Source organism: Periplaneta americana, chromosome 2 (assembly GCF_040183065.1).
Source record: "Periplaneta americana isolate PAMFEO1 chromosome 2, P.americana_PAMFEO1_priV1, whole genome shotgun sequence".
NCBI lineage: Eukaryota > Metazoa > Arthropoda > Insecta > Blattodea > Blattidae > Periplaneta > Periplaneta americana.
In genome coordinates this window covers 135,569,040-135,596,808 of record NC_091118.1, presented here as the reverse complement: position 1 = coordinate 135,596,808, position 27,769 = coordinate 135,569,040, and the positions used below count along the sequence as shown (strand labels likewise).

Below are 27,769 nucleotides of genomic sequence, written 5' to 3'. Positions count from 1 at the left end.
GGTATAATTCAATATGAAATACAGAACCATTGTTTAACTTGATTTTATCACAGAGCGAATTAATGAACTAGAAATGTTCACTTGAAAATGATTGTGAAAACAGATTGGCAGACAGGTAAGAGAGTCAAGATGCTAGAGAGAAGCTCCCGGCACGAAGAGAGGAAAAGAGAGAGAGAGAGACAGAGAGAAAAAGAGAGAGAGACGGTCTTGGGCTCGTAGGTGGTTTAAATCTGTCCATTAGTTGGACGCTGAGAGGTGGCCGGCGTCGTGTTCAGTTGGATTCGCGCGTCGCGTGGTATCGAGTCGGGATTCCTGCTCTTCGCCTTGCCTCTGCCGCGTGTGTTGTGAAAACCTTCAGTCATCGCTTGTGTTTAATCGCGGTCTGTGTGTCGTATGCTGTGCTATATGAATTATTGTGAATTGAAGTGACATCCACATTCTCTCTACACTAAACGGGCTACAACGTTGAAATCTAAATTTTTTAATTTCTATTTTATTATCATTTATTGTTGTTGCTGGTTTATGAAGTAATATATACTAACGAAAGTGGCTCGAACAGAATGACAATCAATTTCAGTTACACGCTCATCGCGTTTTTACACGCGACGGTGACATTTACTAAACAAAAAAATTACACGTGACAGTTCAAAATACCCGACGCATGTTTATAATATTCGTATATATGTGAAATTAATATTCTTCAAATTGTATGTAGCTCAGGGAGTTGCAGTTTTAATTATCTAAACTAATTTTCATGGACAATACATTTTAGTGACAGTATCGTTTTTTTTTATAAGTATTCAAATTTGTTTCTCTTGTGTTAGCTTAAAAACCGCCACAATGCCAATATTTTCTGACTTGAGCCTCTATTATTGTGGCTCTTCCACTTCCTTCTCCCCTTCATTCTACACGAATCAAGTTTCGTCATTCAATCCCCCAACGTCAAACTACACTTCAAGATCTAGCGCCTTTACTGGATTTTCTAGCGGACTTTCCCTCGTCAACCCGTCCCCCCGCCTTCTACCGACAACTCCGCGTGTAAACAAGTACTCTCCTTTGCTACCGACAATATCCGAAACGACATCGTTGTCCGCCATTCCCAGACGACCTCTGCCCCGCATTTCCTCACCCAGAGCAGTTCCTACATATAGAGCACCTAGACCAATCGATATCGATACATCCGATATAGATGTAACGACTCCTCGAAAACGAACTGATAGAATCTCGAGAGATCGAGATGATCCTCAACAAGGTACCATAAAGAGGGGGAGGACAGTAGTGAGACTTCATACAAAGAGATTAAAAGACAATCCAGCGCTTTTGCAAAACAGAAGAAAGACACCGGGTGAAAAATTAATGGAAAAATTTCTCATTAAAGACAAAGTTGCAGAAGAAGCGAAAAGAAGAAAACTTGAGGAAGAGGCGAATCGTTTGAGAGATGTGTACAAGGAGCCTGTTGCGGTTGAAACTGAATCTGTACCCGTTGAAAATGGAGAAAATACACGCAGAAGAAAGAGTATTCAGGATTGTCTGCAGGAACTGGAAGGTTTGATGGATTTGGATGAGGCAGAGAAGGCCTTCTTGGAGAATAAAGACGTTTCTGATAAAGACCAGGAGAGTGAGACTGAAGTTTCAGAATCGGAGGCGCTCGATCGAATCTTGTCGGAGACAGAAAGCGAATCCTCTGAAATACCTAAAAAACCAGATCCTGTTCCGGTACCCGAACCTATTCCCAGTGTCGAAGACATTCACTCAAAGAGAGTGTCTGTAAAACAGAAGAAAGCTGCAGAAAAATCGAATACTGTGAAAAAGAGGCCGAAGAAACGTGATAAGAATTCTACTATAAAGGAAGCTAAAACCAACACGACAGAAGAGATCCAGCCATCTCTACCGCCTGTAGAGAAATCTCTATTGCAAAGGCGAAACACCGTGAAAAAATTGCGCAGAAATTCACGAGACATTGAATTACTCACGTTAGATTTAAGTGGTGTTGAAAATTTCGTAAGAGATGATACAGCTCCTTCATCCGATTGCTCAAAATGTTCAACACCATCTAGTACGGTTCCGTCAACACCGGCGGATTCCTTGCCGTCGACGCCAGCTAATTCGAAAATGTTGACTCCTTCAAGCTCAGCATTATCAACACCAGCGACTTCCTCTATATCAACACCAGTAAGTTCATCCTCATCCACACCAGCGACTTCCTCTATATCAACACCAGTAAGTTCATCTCCATCCACACCGGCTGGCTCAGTGCCAACGACACCAGTGAGTTTAACATCGCCATCACCAATTCCAGCATTTTTATCCAAAAGTGAACCAAAAACGTTGGCCGATGCCCAAAAACCTTTCGTTCCTAAGACACAGTCCTCGAACAGAGACATGTTTCCTTTCAAAACGAAGGCAAATGTAGGAAGTCCCATGCAAAAACTGCCAAAGAAAATATCAGTCGACGTTTCCGTTGAAAATGCGGATGATGTACCTAAGAAATTACCTCTTAAATTTGTCGTTGACGATATTAAAGTTGAAGAAACACCAAAGTCCCCAAAGTCACCCAAGTTATTTCGATATGAAGTCACCGTAGACGAACAACCATTCCATAACGAGTCAATTGCAATCAGAAATGACATCCCCAGCACACTGGAAAATATAACAGAAGAGAATGAGACGGATGTAGAATTTTGGAACAAGGAAGACGCGGAAGCACATAAGCTGTCCAAGCTCGTTAAGAATATTTCTAAATTTAATGAGAAGGAACATGAGATAAAAGACTGTATTTCTAACTCGGACTTTATAGAAAAAACATTCCCAGCAACTAACAAAGAAACACATCAAGAAAAAAATAAAAAGGACGTTCTAACTAACAAACCAAAACAGCAAGCAAACTTGGAACAAAAGTTCAAGTTTCCATGTGAAAAACCAGCTCTGATTAAGAATGCCAAACTGAAAAGTGACAAGGTGCCCGCCATAAAGGAATTATCTCAGGATAAAGGAATATTACTTCTGACAGGAAAGAAGAATGAGTCAAATTTGGATAAGAATAATTACAGCAATGTTCCTCAATTGTCCTCAAAATTGCAAGGAAAAAATAAAAATGAAGTGATTACCAGTGTACTTACTAAGGAGACATCAAAATCATCCCCCATCAGTGAGGCTATCCCTAAGTCTGAAGAACTTCAGAGTGTAGATAAGGATTTATTTAAAGAGAATGATAAATCAAGTGATGTCACAATTACTAAGGGCAAGATTAATGAAGATAGAAATATCTTAAAAAGACAAAATAAGGAAACAATATCAGGCGTCGTAAAGTCTAAGTTACTTGATAATCAGAAGAGTGAGATAGAGGAAGAAAGACAAAAAGTAAAACAAGAGATAAAGAAGGCAGAAGTTATGAGCAAGATAAAAAGTGAAGGCGAAATCATTCCAAAGATTGATGTTTCACAAAGTAGCCTTACTGGAAATAAATTGCAACAAACGACTGCTTCAGACTTGGCAGACAAAACTGATATAAATTTAAGTTGTAGCCATGACGACGATAAACAAACACTAGTTGCAAAGAAACAAGAAAATGATAAATTAGAAATGAGTTGCAATAAATCAAAGGACAGCAAACAAACAACTTCTCTGAATAAAACTGTCATTCCTGATTTATTCGAGACTCAGAAGAAACAAAATTTGGAAGAATGTTCTAAAACTGCAAAAAAGGCTACAAAGATCGAAATATCTGTTTCAGTGTCCTCTAAAAATGCTACAAGCAAGTTAACGTCTGAACAAGAATCAAATAATGAACAGAACGTAAAAGGTTCCACTTCAGCTAATAAAATCAATGACGTAGCAATAAAAGCAGAAGCTAAAGACAGACCAATAGATGATAATTTGAATAAAGAGGATAAAGATCTTTCCAAGCTTAACAAAGAGAAAATCTCTCCGATTTCTAAACTTGATGTCAGTAACTCTAATATTCAAAAAGACGATCATTCTGGTATTCCGGCTTGGAAAAAGGCTCTGATTGCTAAACAGCAAGCAACCAAATTACAAGAGGCAAACGATTTGCAATATAAAAAGGAAGAACAAAAGCAAATTGAGAAAATTGAACCCATAACGAAGGAAAATGTAACATGTTTAAATGACACATCAGGGAGAATGAAGACATCTGAAATGAAGACAGTGGAAGAAAAATCTAAGCCCTTGGATGTCTCGACAAAAGTGATCGAAGCGAAATTGACCGAAGTGAAGACTAATGAGAAACCTCCGATCGGAGAATTGAAATCATCTCAAGTGAAGGCAGTGGAAAGTGTGAAACCACCAATTGCGGCAAAGAAAAAACCTAGTGATATAAAAATTCCAGATAACATCATAAAATCGCCCGAAACATCGCCAGTAGAAAAGACAAAACCGCAGACGGAAGGAAAACTGAAATCTGTACCTATTGAAACTACTAAGCCTGGTGAAACCAAGAGTGTTGAAAACAAATTGAAGTCGTCTATCGGAAATAAGTCTGATGTCAAGAAGTCTTTGGAAGAGAAACCGAAGTCTGTTGGGAAGAAAAAAGCTGCAGATACAAATGAAGTTCTTGCTGAGACAGCGCCTACAGGTGTGCTGAAAACTAGTGAACACGAAAAAACAAAGTCTGCAAAGAGTAAAGTGGAACCTGCTGAACCTAAACAAAAACCTGAGAAACCTCCCAATGAATCCAAACAAAAAGTCGAGAAACCTCTTGTTGATCCCAAACAAAAAGCAGAAAAAAGTCCCGTTGAATCCAGACAAAAAGTCGAGAAACCTCCCATTTCAACCATGCAAAAGGTCGAGAAACCTCCTGTTGACTCCAAGAAAAAGGTAGAAAAATCTCCCGTTGAATCCAAACAAAATGACGAGAAACCTACTGTTGAACCCAAACAAACGATCCAGAAAACACCCGTTGAACCGAAAGGAAAACTCGACAAACCTAGTGTTGAGTCCAAACAAAATGAGAAGAAACCTAGTGTTGAACCCAAACAAACGATCCAGAAAACACCCGTTGAACCCAAAGGAAAACTCGACAAACCTAGTGTTGAACCCAAACAAAAAACCGACAAACCTCCTGTTGAATCCAAACAGAAATCTGACAAACCTCTTATTGAAACGAATCAAAAAGGTCAAAAACCTTCTGTTGAACATAATCAGAAATTGGAGAAATCTTCTTTAGAACCTAAACAAAAAGGTGAGAAAGTCTCATCTGTAGGGAAAACAGGGAAACAGGCAGTAAATAAGTCAGGGGTCGTTGATTCCAAGCCGACACTCGATAAACCTTCTTCGGTAGGCAAAAATACTACACCAGCACAACAAATTAAATCTGGAAAGAAATCGACACCTACTAAACCAGAACAGCTAAAGTCCTCTGGGTCGACTACAGCTGATAAATCCGAATCGGCCGTAGCACCAACTGCGGAAGAGAAAGCAGAATCATCTACTGATGCTACGCCAGCAGTTTCAAAACCTCCTGAGCAGACAGGGAAAGCAGAGCCTCTTCCGGCGACCACAGAGGATGACGAGTCTTCGTCAGAAGAAACCGAGTCTGAAGAGGAGACGGAGACGGACTCGGATGATGATGGTGAGGAAGTGACTCCAGCGTCCCAGCGAGCAAGTACCTCCTCGATGGAAGACTCCGGATTTGACAGCCTTCCCACCTCCGTCCCTGGTAGCCCAGCTTGTATTAAGAAGGGCCCCGACAGCAAGGGTATACATCCGATCTTTTAACATAATTTGGCTTTGATTCTCTAACAATAACTTTGACTTTTGACGTTTGTGAATATTAATTCTTGTGATCTAGAGTCGAATTTAGATAAACTCGTCTTTCGTGATTAAAACACGAGATATAGGACGACGAGGTAATTCTTGCGATACAGTCGAATACAGTGTAGAGTCGAATTTAGATAAACTCGTCTTTCGTGATTAAAACACGAGATATAGGACGACGAGGTAATTCTTGCGATACAGTCTAATATAGTCTAGAGTCGAATTTAGATAAACTCGTCTTTCGTGATTAAACCACGATATACAGGACGACGAGGTAATTCTTGCGATACAATTTTCAGCCATCATTGGATTATGAAAGTATTGTCTTTCCACATATGTGGTAAATTCAGTGGTATACGCAAGAGACCTTTCTGGGGGTTCTTATCGATCAGACTTTTGTGTCTAGTCATAAAATTATGTATTAGATCTACTTACATAGATCCTAAATGTACTTGAACACAAATCAAGACATTGAACTTCTTACTACAGCATTATTTTTCTTTTATTCTTATGTTGCTCTCATACTAGTATTTATAAAAGGGAATAGTATTTGTTAAAATGATAATAAAATGAACATAATCTTTATATAAATATTAATATAATGTATTTTCCCTATAAATTAAACAAATAATAATGAAGTTTTAAAATATATGCCAAATTGAAGCAAATTATCGGAACAACTTTATATTACTTTCAAAATAATACACTGACACGGTCACATCTCTATACAGAATGAACCGTAAGTAATGTAATTTATTTCAGCGGGTTATTCTTTGAGATATTTCAAACAAAAGTGTTTTTGCTCATTTTTGCTTCCTTTTCGAGATAAAAATTGTGTATGAAACATTTCATAGGGTGTTCTGGAAAAGCAATTGATTTAATTTCCATTATGCTCACAAAGGAACCGTCCCAGGTCGTGTACCTTGAATTTAATGAAAATGCATATTTAAGCTAATTTTCGTCCGTTAAGAAACGTGGTGATAGTCGTTCGTTTCGCTTTTTCCTCGTTTACGGAATATAATGACCTGAAAATCAATACTACTTATGTCGCTTCTTGTTCGCACTCATACAATCATAATTCCGCGACACCGAATCCAGCTCTCGCATTAATGCTCTAGTCTATATTGTTTTTAGCTTAACTCACATTAAAAGAATAGTCTTTCTGAAATACAAATTCAGTTTGAATTTAAAATATGTATTAACTTTGTGACTTACCTTAAATACGATAATGTGGATTTGAAATTAATTGGTGGAACAAAGAGCCATTGAACAAACGTTTTATATAGGCTGGTTTTTCACACTCCTCTGTAACACGCGCACTGTTTCCAACATGCAACATTGTTGCAAGAACGCTATCAAACTTTCTCATATGTTACTCTTCACATATCCACACCCCTGCCACGCGTATTTTAGCATGTCTTTGAGGACAGGTGAATGAAACTATTGATACACAACAGAATGCAATTTCATTATGAAGCTCTTATAGTGCAATGTGTCAGGAATATTTTCACAGATAATTTTACGTCTGAAATACTCTTCTAGCCTTCGAATTACAATTTTATATTGCCTAAATACTACACATCCAAGGGTTGCAAAAATCTTGTAGTTTTGGAGGGATAATTTGTGTTTTAATTGTCTTACATGTAAAAGCAAATATAGAGTCGTCTATCTGACCACTCCAGGAATCCGGAAGTAGTAGTGTGTCTTTAACATCCGGGAGAAATACACTTCTTAACCATCTTCTCACGTGATCCTTTTGTCAGTTTACCGGAACTACTTGCATCGACCACGACATTAAATGGTTTTTATTATTATTATTGTCTACACGTTGTTTTACTTTAGGTCGGAATTCCCCTTTTGGTTCTTGAAAGTATAGTATGAGTGTTCCTAAACTTCCAGCAGCATACCTATGGACTTAGACGGTGTACAAATGAGTGGAAAATGCCATGGATTGCACAAATACTTTATTAATGTGAGTTAAGAGAAAGCAAATTGGCTAAGGCATTAATGTGAGAACTGATATACGGTGTCGCGGAGCTATGAGGATTCGAGTGTGAGCAAGAAGCGGTTTTCAAGTCAATATATTTCGTAAACGAGAAAAAAGCGAAACGAATGACTATCGCCACGTTTCTTAACGAACAAAAATCAGCTCAAATATGCATTTTCATTAAATTGAAGCTACACGACCTGGAACGGTTCCTTTGTCAGTCAATTTAAGAAAGCAGTGCATTATGATAATAAATTATTTAAAGAATTTTATTTTTGTGCAGAAATTAGATCCGAATAAATGTAACTTTTCATTCTGCAAAGGAATTTTACAATGTGTAGTTCATGTGTACACTGTATTTAATGTACACAAAGGTTATTGAGTTTTGGTTTCATAAACATACGTACAACAGGTGATGAGTTGACTTCATGTTGGTTTACAGATGTAGGTCTACATCATTATTCGAGATTTATTTGACAGACATGGATGGCATTGCAGTGGAAGAGTTACATTACATCCCGTTGTTGATTTCAATTCAAACGGAGATTTGAATTACAGAACTGATTCGCTGTTGGTGACGATATGATTTTTACTGTAGTAAAATGACGATAGTAAAGATAATTGCTAAAACGTTGCAAAGTCTATGCTATATCTCCGCATTTTATAGCCGGCGATCTAGAACCGAACTCGGTGACCGTCGCGTAAGATCAGTCTGATCTTTAAAACAGTAGCACAAAACGAATTCAGAAGTTCATTTCCTGTAATCCTTTAATTAAAATGTTATATAATCTGTGATTATCAGGATATAATACTGAAATTATTTTATAAGTTAATTGATCTCTAATGTCGCTAGATATCGCACAATTAGGCCTAAATGTAGTACACCTCTCATAAATTTACATCTTACGTCTTCGTCTCCTTTAAGCACAATTATTGACACGTGCTTATTATTATTATTATTATTATTATTATTATTATTATTATTATTATTATTATTATTATTATTATTGACAGTGAACTACCATCGTTATATATAGGCCTACAGTTCTTTTTTTGCAATCACACATTTTTAATGTCTTCGTGTCTTTTCCTAAGTTATTAAACTATCGAAGACTTGGCCTGCGCAGTGGCCTGTGTCATTGAGATAGTTTTTCAAAAACTCTCTTAGTTATGTTTCCTCCTAAGGTTCTTACTAAATGTCTTATCTAATTTAGACTGTCCTCCAGAGTCCTGAGAGTATAGTATACTATACAATACTTCATACATGATTATGATATAAGATGTATATGCAGAGACTCAAAGTATAGTATAATATACTTGCATTTGTGCAAAAACTGTAACCTGCAGAATTTTTTCAACAGTTTTTCTTATGCCAGTAACTTTTTTTGAAGTGTAGAATTATATTTAACTTTAAAAATAAAACAAATGTCTCATGACTCAGGAGGCTAAAGAGCCTGTACCTCGTTTATTGATGTTCTCCATTTTAAACAGTCTGGATCAAATATTGTACAAAATTCTTTCATAATTATTATTCAACATACCGCAGAAATGTATGTACAAATTATATACAAGCACATAAATAGTTAGGAGGCACGAATAAATTCCATCAATAATGTAGAAGGAGAAATTATCATTAAAATTCAGTAGGCCTATGTAAATCGTTGCTATTATGCTTTATTAAGCATTTTGAAAAATAAGTGAATTTCGTTATAACAGGTTTTCAGACTTTCCCTTCTGAAATTTGCACAGTTACAAAAATAAATATAATATCCTATATAATTAATTAAGAGCGTTTCATGAAAAAGTAAAAATAAAAATCTGCCAGAAAATGCAATGAAATCTTCATAATAAATACCGTAGTTCACTTCAAAAAAATTAAGCTCTTTGTAAATACGCCACTCTTTTGCACCCACTTCAGGTCCAACTGCTTTCTCTGCATCCCCTACTAATAACATTTCTATGTCTAGTGAATCGAAGGCCTTGAAATATGACTGTATCGACCAATCCATCACTGCATCCTCTGGTATCTAAAAGTATAAACGACGTGAAAATTTGTCAACTGTATCATTATTCTGAGGAATGCATTATCATACGTTCTCTCTCTTCAAAAATGGAATTCCAGAAAGCTCTCAAACTTCTCACATTGGCTTGTCCTTTTAGCGTATATGCAAAGAAAATGGACAGTCAATATTATCCTTCTTCAGAATTGAAGATAGATCGAAATGTATATGTGCACTTGATATGCATTTAGAAAAAATAAAATTATTTCAATAAATCAGAACTGAATTTTAGTTCCTTACAGTTCAACAGAAATTGATTATATTTTAATGCAAAATTTGTTATTGTTCTCCATTTTAAACTGACTGAAAATTAATTTATTTTTCAAAACGTTTAGTGAAGTATAATAACAACTATATACATATTGAATTTTAATGATAATTATTTCTTAGTCTATGTATATTGTCGATGGAATTTAATTATGCCCCTAAATATTTACGTTCTTGTATATAATTTGTACATACATACATACATACATACATACATACATACATACATTTGTGAAGTGTGTTTAGTAATAAATAATAATAATAATAATAATAATAATAATAATAATAATAATGGTAGGTACTGATCAGATTTTTCGTATTCGACAGATATTGGAGAAAAAATGGGAGTATAAGGGCACAGTACATTAATTATTAATGGATTTAAAAAAAAAAACATATAATTTATTATTGAATTTGGTATTCCAAAGAAGCTAGTTCGATTAATTAAAATGTGTCTCAGTGAAACATACAGCAGAGTCCGTATAGGCCAGTTTCTATCTGACTTTTTTCCAATTCACTACAGACTAAAGCAAGAAGATGCAATATCACTTTTTTTCCTTGTACGGAGGAGAGTCCCGAAGGCTTACACTGCAACTTGAGGCTTATTGTGCTTACCACTCCTATTCTGTGAATGATTGGGTAGCCGAACGGCCGCGCTCTTGTACAAGTTCAGCACGTCTCACCGTGAACTGAAACTGGGCTATGGTATGGATGATGATGATTTGTGAATTAATGATGTCGAAATTAGTCCGAAATCTAACGCCGAAAATTACCCAGCAATTCTACTTCGATTGGTTGAGGGAAAACTCCGGAAAAAACCACAATTAGGTAAATTATCCCAACCAGGATTTGAAACCGGACCCGCTCGTTTCACACTCAAACGTGCTAACCGTTACTCTACAGTGGTAGACATTATCACCTTTACTTTTTAACTTTGCTCTAGAATATGCCATTAGGAAACTCTAGGATAACAGAGAGGGTTTATTGGAGTTGAATACATCAGCTGCTTGTTTATGCTGATGATGTGAATATATTAGGAGAAAATCCACATGAGATGAAGCCGAGGATTCGCCATAAATTAACTGGTATTCGTCTTACGGTTGGGGAAAACCTCGGAAAAATCCCAGCCTGGTAATCTCTCCAAGCGGGAATCGAACACGTCTCCGAGCGCAACTTCAGATCGGCAGACCAAAAGCCTCAGGCTACTGAGCCACGCCGGTGGCTGCCTGTAGTGTTATTCCTGATAAAATACATAAAAGTTACCACATGTCGGAAGTGTTTTTATCCTTCTTCGATCTAGCTTCAGAACGTTTCAGTTCACACACGAAATATGCCAAGTCCCGTGATGCGGGGTGCGGCGTTATTATAGTAAAAGTGGTATTTCCGTTCAAATATTAATATAATGTGATCACAAGAATGAATATATAACTATTCACAACTCGGCATCAATATGAATAATGTACCTTTAATGATACGTGTTACCCACTTTTTTTATTGTACGTAGTATTTTTCACTCAAAATTTCCTTAAATTTCAGGAAAGCTAGTTTTAACAAGTTTTTTCTTAGACTTTTTCGAAGAAAATTATTTATTTTAATAAACAGGTTTTACAATGTTAACATCTTCCTGCGCCAAGGTAAAGTTTGTCGCTTGTCCAGTCATCCTCCAGTCCTTTCTCCCGCATGCTGGTGACAGTTCTATCCTTCCATGTAATATTCAGTTCTCCCCTTCCTTTCATATCAGGTGAAACCCATTCCAGTATTGTCATTGACAGTCTATCCTCTGTCATTCTTTCCTCGTGTCCATACCATTTTAGCTGTCCGCACCATTTTAAAAATTCAATAATAGATTTCATAAAAAAAACTATTAAATTCAAGTATAATAGTAATATGAAGTTCGTACTTCAGAGATAATTTTACTGGAAGATGAGAAAAAATGACATTTTATTTCATTTAAAATCCTTCAATTTCATGTGTAGTATGTTTTTATATTGTTGTCTACCGTACAAGAAGTTTAAATAAAAGAATAATATAAAGATGTTACTCTATATACGTTTTAAAATTGTGATGGAAAAAATTCTTCATAGGTTATCAAAGCCATAATCTGATGCGCAGGCTGATTATGAATTCTTTTTTCTGGGCTCATTTTTTAAATTTGCTTATACTTTGGTTTACATTTTTAAAATGTAGGCTAAATGAAGCTGCATGTAAACAATTTTTACAGATTATTCACCTCTCAAATACCCGGTAAACTATCGTTTGATATTTTCTTGGCAGTTACAATAGTTGTAGTCTCCATATTTTTTTTTGGAATCTTGATATTAATTGAGGAATAGCGCCACGTTGATTTTATTGTAGTTTATTGAACTTTTTTCGTTAATTTTCATTAAACATTTTTGTACTAATTACCGAGAAAAATTTATGTTTTTTATAAGGAATACTGTGTTTTGATGAAATATTATTCATATTGGTGATCATTCAAAACGATAAGTTAAAGAATCAAAGCGCCTACTAAACGGGTAGGATTAATCCCTTGGAAACATCCATCGCAATTAACATAGACTGATGTGTGTGTTGTGGTTAGCATGTACAACTAACTCATATATAACCATTTTTACACCTGCAGTGTGATACTAAGGATTAGAATTAATTTATAGATCGTTTACATGTAAACAATAATGATTTTTTATCCTGTTTATATTTATCAGTCATTAAAATTCGTCAGCTTATTACACACTGTTTCAAATTTGCTCGTCTTCATATTTTACGTTTTAGGTGCCATTGAAAGCAACATGATATTGACGTCAGAATAAAGAAATACGGGTTACAACTTTGCTCTTCGTACAGTTAGCAACAAAACTGCGTCAGTGTGGAGTTTCTTGAATTAAATTTTAAAATATTTTTTATATTTTGTCTATTGAATAATTTTCCTCCAGATAAGTAAATATCAGCATTTCAATAGAGATGAGATAAACTAAAAAAAGAACCTATAACATTAATATTTACACATTCAGCAAGCTTATCGTGGAATGAATGTATTATTTAAAAATAGAAATATTTAGAAGAAAGTAGTGGTTGAAAATGCAATCGGAGAAGCAAGAAATAGATGTCAGTCGTTATTAAGAAAGAAAATATTAACAGTAAAATAACAGAATGAGAAACAAAGAAGACATTTAAGAAAGAATAGATGTTGTAATAATAATAATAATAATAATAATAATAATAATAATACGTGGCGCTACAGCCCTTTAAGGGTACAAACCGACCAGCCGGCTGTTGGCCTCACGTCCACATGCCAAAACAGAGGTTGATGATCATCCAATCAGAATGGAAGTATCGTATGTTTAGCACGATGATCCCCCCTAGTCGTTATAGCTGGCTTTCGCTACCTATCGGAGCTCCCCAAGTGCATGACAATGCTGGTTGGGCACTGGTTCCATGCTCTAGCCGAAATTTCATGAAACAATTTCTTCCCCCATGAGGGCTCGAACCAGCGTGCATCTTACAAGCAAATATTCTGATGGGGACAAATAGAAAAGTTAATTTTTTCTTCCACCATATTAATAATGTCCAAAGAAGTGCTTATACAAATTTTAGCCACTCGACCACAATTACGAGGCCGTCCAGAAAGTGATTTTCCCCAGGGTCGTTTACAGAAAAAAGCACAATGATGGAAATATTTATTGAAACAAATACAGCAATTGTTGCGTTATTTGTCAACATATTCCCCACATTTGTCATATCATGAGATCAATTTTTGTATCCTTGTGTCGTAGAAGTCAGCCGCCTGGGAAAAAAACCACAGTTTGACAGCCGTCTGCACCTCTTTGGCGATCCCATGATATGCCAAATGTCTCAATTTCTGTGGGGAATACGTTGAAAAATAGCTCAACAATTGCTGTGTCTGTTCCAATAAATTTTTCCAATGCAATTATGTTTTATTTCTGCTAATGGCCCCAGGCGAACTTATTTTTTTACGGCCATCGTAATTGCGGTCGAATGGCCAAAATTTGTATAAGCACTTCTTTTGACATTATTAACATGGTGGAAGAAAAAATTTAACTTGATTATCTGGCCCCATCAGAATGTTTGCTTGTTAGACCACGACGCCATGGCGCGGGACGATGCAATGATAGACTATATTTTTTTTAAATTGTGGGTCTCCTTGTAGAAATATATGGAAATGGGATACATGTTCCGGTGAACTCGGTGCAGAATTGGAGATATAATAATAATAATAATAATAATAATAATAATAATAATAGTAATAGTAATAGTAATAATAATAATAATCATAATAATAATAATAATAATAATAATGTAAACAAAGTACATGTGTTTATACATTGTTATTTTATAAAACTCTTTGTTTTCAGACAATTAAGTTCTTTGTACTCTAAAATGAACTTGCTGTAATCAACTTTAAAGATTTTAAATTTATGTATTTAAGCAACAAAAATGTTCTTCGTGAACATGTGTTCTTGTATTCTTAAATGTGCATTTCCTGAAGCAAAGAATATTTTTTGTTAGAGAAACTAAGTTCTTGCTGGTGAAAGTAAGGTATGGAACACATCGTACGTGGGATATTTTGTTTCATTTTCTTCCCACGAAAAGTTCTGAGCTCGTTTAAAAAGTTTGTCAAACACATTATACACCGCAGTAAAAGTTTAAATTATGATTATGAACAATATGAGAGTTAATAATATAAGATAATTAAGGTATAAAATAAAATTTAAAATTAAATTCAGTTAACTTACAGAGACAATAGAAGCATCAATATAAACTTATCGATATTAATCAAAATAATTTAGATCAGTTACAAAGCATTACAGATGTATAGGCTTGAAGACGAAACACGTTTTTTTGACCCTAAACTTTAAGGTAATGTTATGAAATTCAAATCACTTTTAGTAATTATGTAGAAATGTAATTAGTGGCTTTGTGGGAAAAATTACATTTTTTATCTTGGCTATTTTTCTTTAAGGGAAATTAGAAAGAAACTCTCAAGGAGTTAATTTTATTTATTCTGGAACCTTATCTTATTTTGGTAAAATTTGTAGCAGATCGTCACAAATACCATGGTAGCTATTGTTAAATCACTTGCTGAAGATTTATAGGCTTATTACTTTCTGTGTAATAGTGTGTTATACTAGATTTTCTGTATATTGTACAAAAATAAAATGGCAGTAAATTTAATTTAAACTCATATTAGCTTAATTGTATGTATAAATTCGTTTTTTATGAATGTTAATTTGTAGCAGGTGTTTTAAACATCATTTCGTCGTTGTTCCTGCAATAAATCCTATGTGACATATTTATCGATTTTCAAATTTTCTCTCTATTAAATAACTTAAATAGTGATACAACAAATAATAAAATCACCTGTACATGTAATTATATTTCTTTGTTTCGAAAATGTTAGAATTCACATTCTCCTATGTACACTGCCATAGAATGAATAAATGTGTTTTTTCTTCCTACTGAAAAATTTTATATGTTGCACATAGGAGTTATTGCAGGAACAACGACGATATTCAAATTGTGATTTGAAGAATCAGGTTTTGTGAGAGATAAAATTGCAATATAGATCTTCGGAAATTCACCCTCTTTGCGCAGTATTATTTAAAACATTCCAATTAAATTCATTCACACAAGTGAACCGCTCCACTGAATCTTCCTCTATGCTCTTAGCACAACACAACAGTGGTCTTTTCCGCCTGGAGAATAACAAAAAATGGAAACTATACCACGATCAGATCATGATCGGCATTTATAGCAAAATTATAAAAACACGATATAATCGTGATTAGCACTCAAAGGGTTAAGTATGATGTGTACAGTAAAAGTTATCAGGCGACTAGGAAGGGTGTGAAGAAAGTGGTACATCGTGTAACTGAAGACACAATGTGCCCTTTTGAAATTGGTAAGAAAATCAAAGTCTAGAATAGAATCAAAATACTTTTTTTACACGCAGGCACCACGAATTCTTGCTGCCGGAGCATGAAAAGAACGACAGTGCTAAGATAATTTTTTAAGAAGTTAAGGTGATGAATTGGGATTTGAGAGCCGTTCCAATTTAACAGGCGTTCTGTTAACGGAACATTAATTGTAATTGACCGTGTCACCTGCGCGTCTTCTATAAATATTAAGTTGAACTACTTCAGTACAATCGGTAATCAGGTCGTAGACATTTCTGCAGTCCTTGCCAATAGTTGTCGCGAGAATAATAAAGTCGTTCCTTCTGAAATCAAGAACTGGATTCGTAATTAACATTTTGAAACAATCAGTTCTGTAGTCACAGCCTAGCTTCCGATCTATGCAGATTAGGATAATTATTGTATTTATGCCCACTCTTCTGCTACCGAGACGGGTATGAGGCATATACACGTGTTGTTGATGGTGATGTGAAAATGTTTATCGTATTTATATTTGTCCTTATTTCTGTTCAAATCAAAGGGCGGATCAAGTATAGTGTGAACATAACTTCACTGCATCACTCTGCGAATGTATCACCGCAAGAATCATTAAACTATACGTGTTCTTTGTTCAGTCCGTTAGTGTATAAAATATATTTTTTATGTTTCTTGTGTTGGTAAAGCTGCCGATATAAAATTTTCGCATCTGTTCACTCTTTACAAAGTGGAATCTACACGCTAAAGAAATAATTGCATAGACCTCTCAAGCCCGCAGGAGAGGCGGATGGATTTCGTATTTAGAACTCAGATTTCTTACTTTTAATATATGACGTGGATTTTTAAGAACATTGCGTTCACGATCTGCTTTGATTTCATTATAGTGGGTAGGGTAAAGTTTCCTAATGCCGTGATACCCGTAATTCCGTGATACGTTTTTTTCACTGAATATCACGGAATTGGGTATCTTACTTCGAAGTTCACCGATGTCTCAAAAGTAGGTGAAAGATGCACTCTTTCGAGAAAGATGTCTGGTGCTATGATCGAACTACAAAGCTTTGAGTGATATTTAGTTTAAAGAGTATCACGGGATTAGGGCTACCACGGCATCAGGCAACTTTACCCTATATCTGGGAACACATAATCTTAAAAATTAACACGTCTATCCAGGAAGTGTTTCTCTCATACTGAGATGAAAACGTCTTCGTTAACACCACAGTCGATCACCACTGATATGTTTCGGCTTGACACAAAGTTTAGATTACAAAAAAGATTTTCGACTTTGAAACACTGGAAGATTTAATTATTGTTCTGTCATTTCGGTACTGAAGTCCAAGTCTAGAACGATACAATTCTTAATCTACAAGTCGTACGTAGTTACAAAACATTGCATAAAATAACTCTCTCAAATATGTAGAACACATTCTTCTTCCCAACTGAATATGAAATCTTTTTTATATATTTTTTTAACGACACTCTATCAAATGCTTAATTACTTAGCGTCGATGGAATTGGTGATAGCGAGATGATATATTCTGACGAGATAAGTTCGAGGATTCGATACTGACTACTTGACATTCTCCTCACTATTGAGGAAAACCTCGGAGAAAACCAAGCCAGATAATCAGCCTAAGTGGAAATCGAATCCACACATGAGTGCAGCATCGGATCACCATGTAAGAGCGATACCGCCTCAGCTACGACGTTGGATCGTCATAAAAATCTTGATATCTCTAAATTTAGGCTAATTTAAAACTAATTTCCACACTTCTTCAGGCCTACCAACATTAGGCCTACGTTTTCAACTTCGTTTGTAATTTTGAAATAGGAGCCGATGGTGATACCATTTTTATCTGTATTCTTTAATTTTATCAGTAATGAGCATCATCGTCACCGTCTGCTGTCTTCAAGAATTGCATTTTTTGTTGCATTTCTTCCTCACTCATGTGATGTGGAAGAGCCAACTTTAGACAGTCACACATATTGGGACTCTGATTATGTACTGAGGACATCACATCACCGTTATAGTACAAATAGAAGGCAAGACACACACACACATGCAAAATACGTAGGCCTATAGGAAACATATATTTACTTCCATACCAGGAATAGAATCCAGATACTATGGATATCCTTGCTGGTTATAGTGACATAAAGAATGATATTATAATATGCAGACTTGAATTTTAAATTGCCTTCAGGCAAGTTTCAAAGATAGAATGATGAACAAAATTTCAACTGCATGTACCAGGTGAACCGTAAGTCATGTCATTAATTTTGGTGGACGAATTCTTTAGTAAAGAGCATAAAAAATATCAAGTGCCATTTTGCTGTTTTTTGGATAGTTTTTCGGAAACAGGTGCAAAATTAAACACGTGAATTGTACTATTGTGCAACGTTGTAATCAGTGGCCTGATGCTCAGTAGTCTGTTATGTTCCGATGAAAAATCCCTTCACAGAACGTGTTTTGAATAGGGGAGCGGGAGTTCATCGCCGTTTAGATTGTTTTTAATGTCGTAAGAAGAATACACCCTTTGACACGGAAAATGCTCGCTCTCTTGCAGGGTGAATTTATCTAAGTGTCGATCGTGTTAATGCGAAATTCATAAGGCGAAATACTAAGCATCGGTGTCCGAGGATGAAGACAAGTTATAGCAACGACATATTTGTACATCACGAAACAACATATTCCTTACGAAGCCTTTATGGCTTAGCGATAGAGCTCTTTCTTCTCGTTACAAAGACCGGGCTTCGAATCTCTATGTAAAACACACTCGTGTAAACACAGCACGCACGATGATTCCCAAGCTATTCCGAGGTGGGTCTCTGAACAGAGACCAATTTATACGTCAGAGGTTGTACCTACTATTTATTTCTTCTGTTAAAAAATATAAAGAGAAGCTGCAAGCAGTATTTTTTACTTCAACCGTTTGAAAATAGTTGCCTCCAACTTTAGCTTTTAAATTAATTAAAGGTAAATTTACGTAAGAGAAAGTAAATTTCTAGAGCTGTCTTTAAATGCAATACAATTTATTGTTTATGCTCAAAATTATTTCTTTCAATTCCTTTTCTCCCCTCCATCGCTCTAACAAACGTAAACACAAGCTGTACGTATCTGTTGACTCCAGTCAGTAATCTTCTACAACGTTGTCACGGTTTCGTAAATTCAAAATTGCTTTGAGGGATAAAAATTTGTATTCGTTCGGATAAAATTTCTGGAAATTTTAAGGACAAAACAAAAATTAGTTCAATCATTTATTACCAGAATTCACTGCTGTCTAAAATTCACTGAGGATATTGGACATTTAGTCAATAATTTTCTTAGATTTCATTTGTATTGAAGTGAAATCTCTCTGTACTTTAGCCCTTTGTATTTCCTACATTCACTACACATAAGTTACTCGTAAAATAACCTTGTCCCTTAATAAAGAAAACTTAAGATAAAATTACCGGTGACCATATCTTGCCTTTCTCTTCTTCACGCCGACTATTCTTGAGAAATTACAGCTGTATCTAATGCTTAAGTCAGACGATTAGGAAGCATATCCTAGCATCATTGCAAAGGTTATGAAGTCTTCTAAATGGTTGTTAAGTCTTGGATCTTGTTAACAGTTTTACTGGAGTTTTTTTTTCTGGAGTCCACTTTATTTAATGAAAGTTATTTACATATCTCAAATAAAAATAAAGACTCCCGGATTTACTTTCCTCCAAAAGAAACCCAGACTAAGAATTTTACCGCGCTTAAAAATCCTTCGTTCTTGATCACGTTTTCTCTCACTAATCTTCGAATTTAGTGGAAAGTAGAGTGACTAATATGATACAAATAACAACACAATTTTTGTTGTTGTTATCTATGTACATCATAAGTTATCAGCTCAGAAATTACTGGGTTTTTATTTTTAGGATATGTTGTAGAAAGTCTTTATTTTGGGTTGCAGAAAGTATGCGTTGCTTTTGTAGAATTTGTGCAGAGGGAAGATATTTTTTTTCGTTTACAAATTTCATTTCACGTCCAGATGACAACAGATAGGGCAGAGAAAATTTTATTACAGTATTGCGACATAGTTATATATATATATATATATGTTTATTTATTTATTTATTTATTTATTTATTTATTTATTTATTTATTTATATCTCGATGGCTGAGAACCAGATTGTTCTAAGTTCAACTTTTTATAAGAAAGGAATCTGTGTTTCATTGTGTTCCAGTTCTTGTCTGCATATATGAATCGAACAAAATTGTAATTATTCCTCTCCATAAGGTTGCTACGAGTATGAAGCTATTTCAAATTGTTTCCTGAAGCTTTGAACGTCAGGAGCTAAAAATAGCTCTCCTGAGAAAAAATAGTAAAAATAGACTTGGAACAGTCTGGTTCTTGGCCATCGATATGTCATATAATTTAGTGACTTTATAGAAGGAGCGCTTTATTTTTGTCAGATTGGAATTTTACATCTTTAACTTAGATGTCTTATGAACTGTGAAACATGACCATTAATACTGTATTACTCAACCAAGGCGAGTGGAGCCGCGGGCGTAATGTGAACTATCGCGATGAGGTATTACGAACTCGGGAGCAGTAACGCCACGGCTCCGGGCTGCAGGACTCCACTGGCCTTGGTCGAGTAATACAACACTTCCTAGCCTCTGATGGCTCGGTTGTATAAATAATTTCATTTATGATGTCGGCTTAGTAAAGTTATGATTAACAGAAGTGAATGTTGAAGTGAGTGATATGTGGTCGATAAATCTTACTTATTACTCTTCCATTTAAGAGAGCTTGTTATGCTTGTTAAAATTTATGAAATTGAACTTTCGCTTTTTATTTATAATTCTAAAGATTCCATACTAAGTCTTTTCATTACTTTTGTTAGTTTTTGTGGTGACAGTTGTCGAGCATAATTGTAAATAAGATAACGCTAGATTAATGAAATACACCTACAGCATAGGTGAAAAAAATTGCTTACCTACCTTATATTTGAAATTTCTTCATGTATATCGAGTAAATATAAGCTAATTACAAGCATTTTATTGCATGAGTCACATTGTGAATTACTTAGTGTATGCCTTAGTGACACTTGAATAACAAAAGTGTGTTTCAAAAAGTCTGATACCAAAACATTACAATGGAAAATAATGGAAAGGGGTATTTGCAAACTATAAGAATAAACTGAACTAAAAATATTACTAAAAGAAAAATAAAATTTACAGTGCTTAGTGTTTTCATGCAATTAATGTAATTTATGTTAGCTAATAAACTTATTGATATTATTTAAGGGGTTGGGTACAGCTTACAGCAGTAAAATTTTGGAAATATCCAACATTTTTCCCTTCATTACTGCATCTTATACAATAATGAAAATTAGTATGTGTAAAACACTGTCCTTCTGCTATATAAAAAATATCTTTACGATTTAAAAAAAATATTTATATATATTTTTTTCTCAAAATTCAGTTCACTGTGCAGTGATGAAGCGTTTCCCACATAACTAAAAAACTATCCAACATTCTGTGATGAAATTTCTTGTGTGTAATCATATCTACAATATGATGGAAGATAACTTCAATATCTTTGATAGATTATCTGATAAAAATAAATTCATTTTACAAAATGATCAAATATCAGTATTTTATTCTAACACAAAAAAAAAATATATATTATTTATTAAGGAATGTAATTGAAAGAGCATGATATTGTAAACACCAGTTTCAGCAATAAAATAAAAGAGAGAGAACATGAAAAAGTTAACAAGTTTATGAGTTATGAGGGAAACGCTTAATCACTCCACAGTGAACTGCACATTTTGAATTTTGAAAAAAAAAAAATATAGATATATGTAAATAATTTTTTTAATCGTAAAAATATTTTTTTCATATAGCAGAAGGACAATGTTTTACACATACCGATTTTCATTATTGTACAATATACAATAATCGAGGAAAAAAATGTTGAATATTTCCAAAACTTTTGCTGCTGTAAACTGTACCTAACCCCTTAAACCAATTAGTATAAATTTGTCGACGATAACTTATAAGAATTGTGGAAAGAAAGTTCCTTTCTACTGCCCAGTTCTTTACAAATCGTATTGCATCAATAGCCAGCAACAAAGTGAGTGCTTAGGCTAGTTCAAAATGTTTAATCTCTATGATGTGGAAGGAAGTCTAGGAAACTGCCCTTCATAGGTGACACAAATAAAGAAATAATGCTGGATTTCACCTAAATGTATGTAAATAAACAAGCACAATTTAGGTGGAATGTTATAGTTTCTGATGAAAACAATTTCCATCGCCGAAAATCACATGCTGAACTAATTAGGAAATATCCAAACGTTATTGTGGAATATGGTAGGTAAGATTTTTTTATGGTTTGGGTTTGAATGACTCACAATGCTGTTGAAATTTTTGTCTTTACCTTTGGTAAAATGAGTTCGTTGCTATGGCTTAATAGATAGCATGTGCGCTCCCTAACCAAGCGGTCCGTGGTTCAATTATTACTGACATGGGCCGAGATTTATCTCAATTCTACAAGACTGGTTATTTGTCTCTTTCTTATCCTGAGACGTCTCTACGGCGGCTTTGCACCGTGCCGACTACACGGTCATAGAGGACCGTCATGTGATAGAGTCTATGGTTGTTACAAGGAAAGACCGTAACATCTGGATTGGTTTTTCGACGGCTGAATCCGGGACGGGTCCGTACACTTAGGCACGGTTTGACCCATCTGCGTCCTTATATGCGATGATTGTCCAAAGCCTTGGTTTCTCAGAATCGACAAATGCGACATGCGAAATGCGAGGTTCGCCTCGTACAAATCCGGACTACACGAGAGATAATGAGTGGTTTCTATGGCTGCGACGTGCGAGGTCTGCGTACCTCGTAGTTATAGAAACCACTCACTATCTCTCGTGTAGTCCGGATTTGTGCGAGGCGGGCCTCGCACGTCGCATGCATCGATTCAGAAAAAGCAAGGCTTAAGTCGACAGGTGGCCTGGGTGGCATTCGTGAATCCGACGCTGACGGCTGATAGAGCCAGGTCCCGCTTCGCGGACGAGTGGCCGTAACATCTAAAAGAGATTTAGAGCCGGTAGAAAGAAAAAATGTATAACGTGTTGCGCAATATAATTTACCCGAATGTTCATGAATTCTACGCTTTTAACCAGTTAGATCTAAACAGTATCTCAATATAAAGAAACATTAGCTACTCTGTGGGACTCGTTACCTCCGTTTAGTTAAATTAATATATTTTAAGTTCAATGTGTGACCTTTCGGCTGTGAAATTAAAGCGCAAGAATAAAATTTATGAATTTACCATTTCTTATTTTCTAAACTCTTTACAAAGTTTATAATATTGAAGTGACTAGCCTCTCTTTGGGAGCAAGATACACCATCTCGAAATTCTTTCAGCAGTGGAGAGAAAAGTATAAGCTTCCTAAAAAGTTCCAAGACGATATAATTAGCTATACCTACAATTAAATACTCTATGTCATGATATTTCGGAATCATTTAGGCTATATGGTAACAAGAGTATGTAAAACAAGTTATTTTTCGTTTATGTCAAACACATTGTTTTTTTTTTCAATGTAAAATTCATTTTGAACGTTTCTGTATAAATTAGTAAACATCGAATATGGGGTGAGACTTGGAATAAATAAATAACTAAATAATTAAAGAAAGATGAGCCCCGGATAAGAATGGTAAAAAATTAAGATAAAGTCATTGCCAAGACGACTACAGGCTGTGATAGTTTCAAAGTGAATGTGTATTAAACGCTACAAAAATGAATAACGTTCTGTTAATTCTTATAGTATGGTTTAGTGTTGCAGTGTGCAAATAGTTTTTAGTACGATGTTTACATTTTCGATGTAATAAGTCACATTTTCTGTTACTAAGTGTCATGGGTTCATTTAGTATTTTGGTAACAGTATAGCTTACGCAACAGATAGCTTATAACATTATCAACTTCATTGATTTAAAGTAATTGCCAAGAATCATAGTGTGCTGATACATACCACATTCGATGACTAGCCTACACGTTTTCCTATACTATGAATTGTTTATTCTTCCTGATGTGGCTGAGGAAAGCTACAGACATGTAATTACTTACACAGGTAACGACAAAAAGTAACACGAAAACTATTTTGGGAAATATTGGTAAATACATCCAGATAATGATTTAATAAGGATTTCTTCCATCAGAGATTAAGAAAATGTAAAATATGACAAATGATGTGCGATTGAAGATTTTCGCAGTATTCAACATAGTGAGAGAGTATTTCTTTATTTTATACAGTATCATAGAAGCAGATACGTCCAGCGATTCGGAGTTACTTATCCAATTTTTCATCAGAGAAAGCGAGTAAAGGAAAACTTTATGTTGAATTTTTTACCAAAATATATTCTTCAGGACTGGAGGTCTTATGTAGTAAAGTTCTTCTTTCCTACATAAATACACGGCCCTTACCAGGATCTCCATAATATATGGTTCTGAAATATAACCAATGGCGACTCTTTTTTTCTGATAACCTCCCTCTGCTCAACCTTATATAGGCCTACAGTGCATTCGGCCCGGGTCTGTGCCGATGAAGTACACAGATGAGTGGCGAGCAGCGCGGGCGGCGTAGACAACGGCAAGTTTAATGTGTAAGTTTCCGCGTAGTTGAACACGTGCAATTTTGATTAATAATAGCATGCACAAAATTCTATTTTTATTTCGTAATGAGTATTTACCCAATACAGCAGTTCTTCAAATTCCTAAACTCTGTAAGATTTCAATGTTAAAAGTTTAATAGCCGTATGGACTGACGTTCTTGAAACATCTATTTCTGTGAAGCATGGCGTAAGAGATTTATTTGGAGAACGTATCAATGATGTACCGATTTCATCGAGTTTTGTTCCGTTAGAACCCTTCATTTTGGTTTAGGAATTCTAGCGTTTAAAGATTCTGTTTCCTTCAGTCTGCTGTAAGAACAAGTTGTGTGTCTGTTTCTCTACTTTGAACTGTAACGGCAAAGAAATCTCATTCTAAATTACCTATACACGTCTCAACTTAAGTCGTTTTTTACATGTAATCTAGCGTGAACTTTTCGGCTAGGATTTCAGTGATCTAACAATGTAATACAATGCACACACACTCACACATTGAAATTGAATTCGAAAGAACTAATAGTGCAAGTAACGACACATCTTAATCTTTAAGAACTTATCACACTGTACAATGCACGATGAAGGCAACTACGGCACTAAACTGAGCGACATACACACGTTTTACGAGGCCTTCAGGTGCCGTGTCACCAGCCGACTACGATGCGACCCGTTTTTTCGGCCAAGACTCAGAGCGAATGCTCTTTATAACCCTCACGTATTGCATTAAACATTAAAATATGAAGAATAGCTCTTGGTAACAAATTCTACAGTATTCTTCTTTTCTTACCGTCCCTCATGATGGAGTCTGTAAGTAACTCCCAATCGTTAGATGTTTTGCATCTGTGTCATATGTTAAATCTAAGAAAGAGCCTCATTATGACAACATTATTGACATTTATTTTTATAGAAAATATTTTGGAAGACTTTTGTGATTTTAATTTTTGTGTTTTTGCGTTTTTTATATATATAAGTAGCTACCTATTATGATTGTTTTCAGTCTATTTTCAAGTGTAATATTTTTGCAGACTGTGATGTGAATTGTCACAAGAAATGCGAGAAGCTGATGCCCCATCTGTGCGGCGTCAACCAGAAACTCATTGTTGAAGCTCTGACGTCACTCAAGAAAGGTAGGGGACGGTTGTGTTTTATTGTAGCAACCGTGCTCGCGTTTTTATAACCATATTTTCATTATTGTTTTTAATATTTTTAACGTTATTTATCCCATTTTACATTTCGTAATCTTGATATTTTTTTTAGAAACATTATTTCGAATTTTACTACATTCCTTTATTGATTATTTCAATAATTATTTCATCAACTTTTTAAATTAGACTAACTTTATTATCTCGTTTTCATTCAATACATGCATACAGCAGCTACTGTACCTAAACAGCGTATAGTTTGGGACAGTATTGGCTAATTAATTCCCCCCCTCCCCCGTTATCATTGTATTAATGTAGGAAATTTTGTTTTTAAATTTTGATGCCTAAATATTGTTGCGTTTGTATATTACGAAAATAGTCTTGTCTGTAAATATTATTTCTATTTAATTGGTAGTAAACGATTAAAATATTTGTATATTATATTACCATTAATTATTATTTCACTTAAATCGTAATATATATATATATATATATATATATATATATATATATATATATATAAAACGAGTTACAATTTAAGAATTCAGGTATACTTGTCAAATTTCAACAGAATGTAATATTCTGGGGTGCTATACAATTTATATATAGTAACGAGTGTACGCCTAGAACCAGGTCTCACTTAGTACGGCGCCGTTCGAAAAGTGACATGGACAATTAAAAGCCCGCTTAGAGTTCATTCAGCGCGTCAGCTTTCGGCAATAAAATCTCGCAACTTCCACATTGCATTACTGGTGACGATGAGTATGAAATTTATTGGTAATTAGTGCTGGAACTGTCGGCCATCCTCTGTAATGCATACTTCACACCTTGTAAAAACATTTCTAGACATACTGGATTTCGTTTCTGTCAGTAGAATTGAACCTTTGGCATACTGTCCATTTCATTATGAACGACTGTTGTTTTATAATGTTTCAGTTTCAACAATTTTGTCGCAATTGAAGATGATATGTAGAATACATCTGCCCATTGAGCCAACTTTCTTAACAATTTCGTTCAAACCTCAGCCAATGTCATAGAGATTTCCTTTAGTTACAATAAGATTTATGCGCCTACTTTTTTATTATTTAAAAATGAGCCTGTTTCTTGTACTTTTTTCACAACATTCTGGATTTCTGAATTAGATTGTTGCTGAATGCCGGTATATTTCTCCATAAATATAACACGACACTTCTTATATTATTTCGTAATATATACGGTACATAAAATAAATGAAGATTCGGTATTCTAATGTGTACTGCATTGCCACGAACAAAACTCAACTGCACTGAATGGAAGTCAGCTGTATACTATGATTGAATATTGTCGTCCCTTCACTTTGTGTTATTTGCCCATACTATGAAACAGTAGGTACATGTAAACACTATTCCCTCGGCAGGACAGTAAAAGGCCGACGGATTTACCTGAGCGAAACACGTTTCCTGGCGGACACTGAAATGATGCGTGTGAAATATAGTCATTTTTACGGATGAATTAATAAGTCCTTACTTTAAATAAAGTATACGTAATAGCGATTTATTGTAATTCGACTATAACGATTTTATTTTTATTTACATAAGATGAAGTGGTAACTGAAATGGTATAGTGCGCACCTCCACAAAAATGTTCATATAAGATGAGTTATAATTATCATTTGCATAATTATTGCTCCGATCTAAACCCTACTGATGAGTCATTTGCGACTTGACAGTCTATTCTAAGTCTATTCTAATTGTATTGTAAAATTAACGTAGCTCTATCATACGATGAAAGAGTAATGGAACAGAGAAAAATTATCTCCGGCACCGGGATTTGAACCCGGGTTTTCAGCTCTACGTGCTGATGCTTTATCCACTAAGCCACACCGGATACCCATCCCGGTGCCTGACAGAATCGTCTCAGTTTAAGTTCCAACTCTTGGGTTCCCTCTAGTGGCCGCCCTCTGCACTACGTCATAGATGTCTATGAACGTAGGACTGAAGTCCACA

General features: G+C 35.1%; 1 protein-coding gene across 6 annotated transcripts in view; it reads left to right on the top strand.

Annotated features, from left to right (window-relative positions):
• Pkcdelta (Protein kinase C delta) overlaps nt 1–27,769 on the top strand; it is a 309,961-nt gene that overhangs the window by 207,017 nt on the left and 75,175 nt on the right. For 2 of the 6 annotated variants that reach the window (XM_069818485.1, XM_069818486.1), the window contains exon 7: nt 25,668–25,769. In XM_069818485.1, coding sequence (XP_069674586.1) covers nt 25,668–25,769 — 102 coding nt within the window. Of the gene's footprint in view, nt 1–239; nt 5,717–25,667; nt 25,770–27,769 lie in introns of those variants that run through there. The other 4 variants (XM_069818483.1, XM_069818481.1, XM_069818484.1 and 1 more) reach the window with 4 other exon arrangements.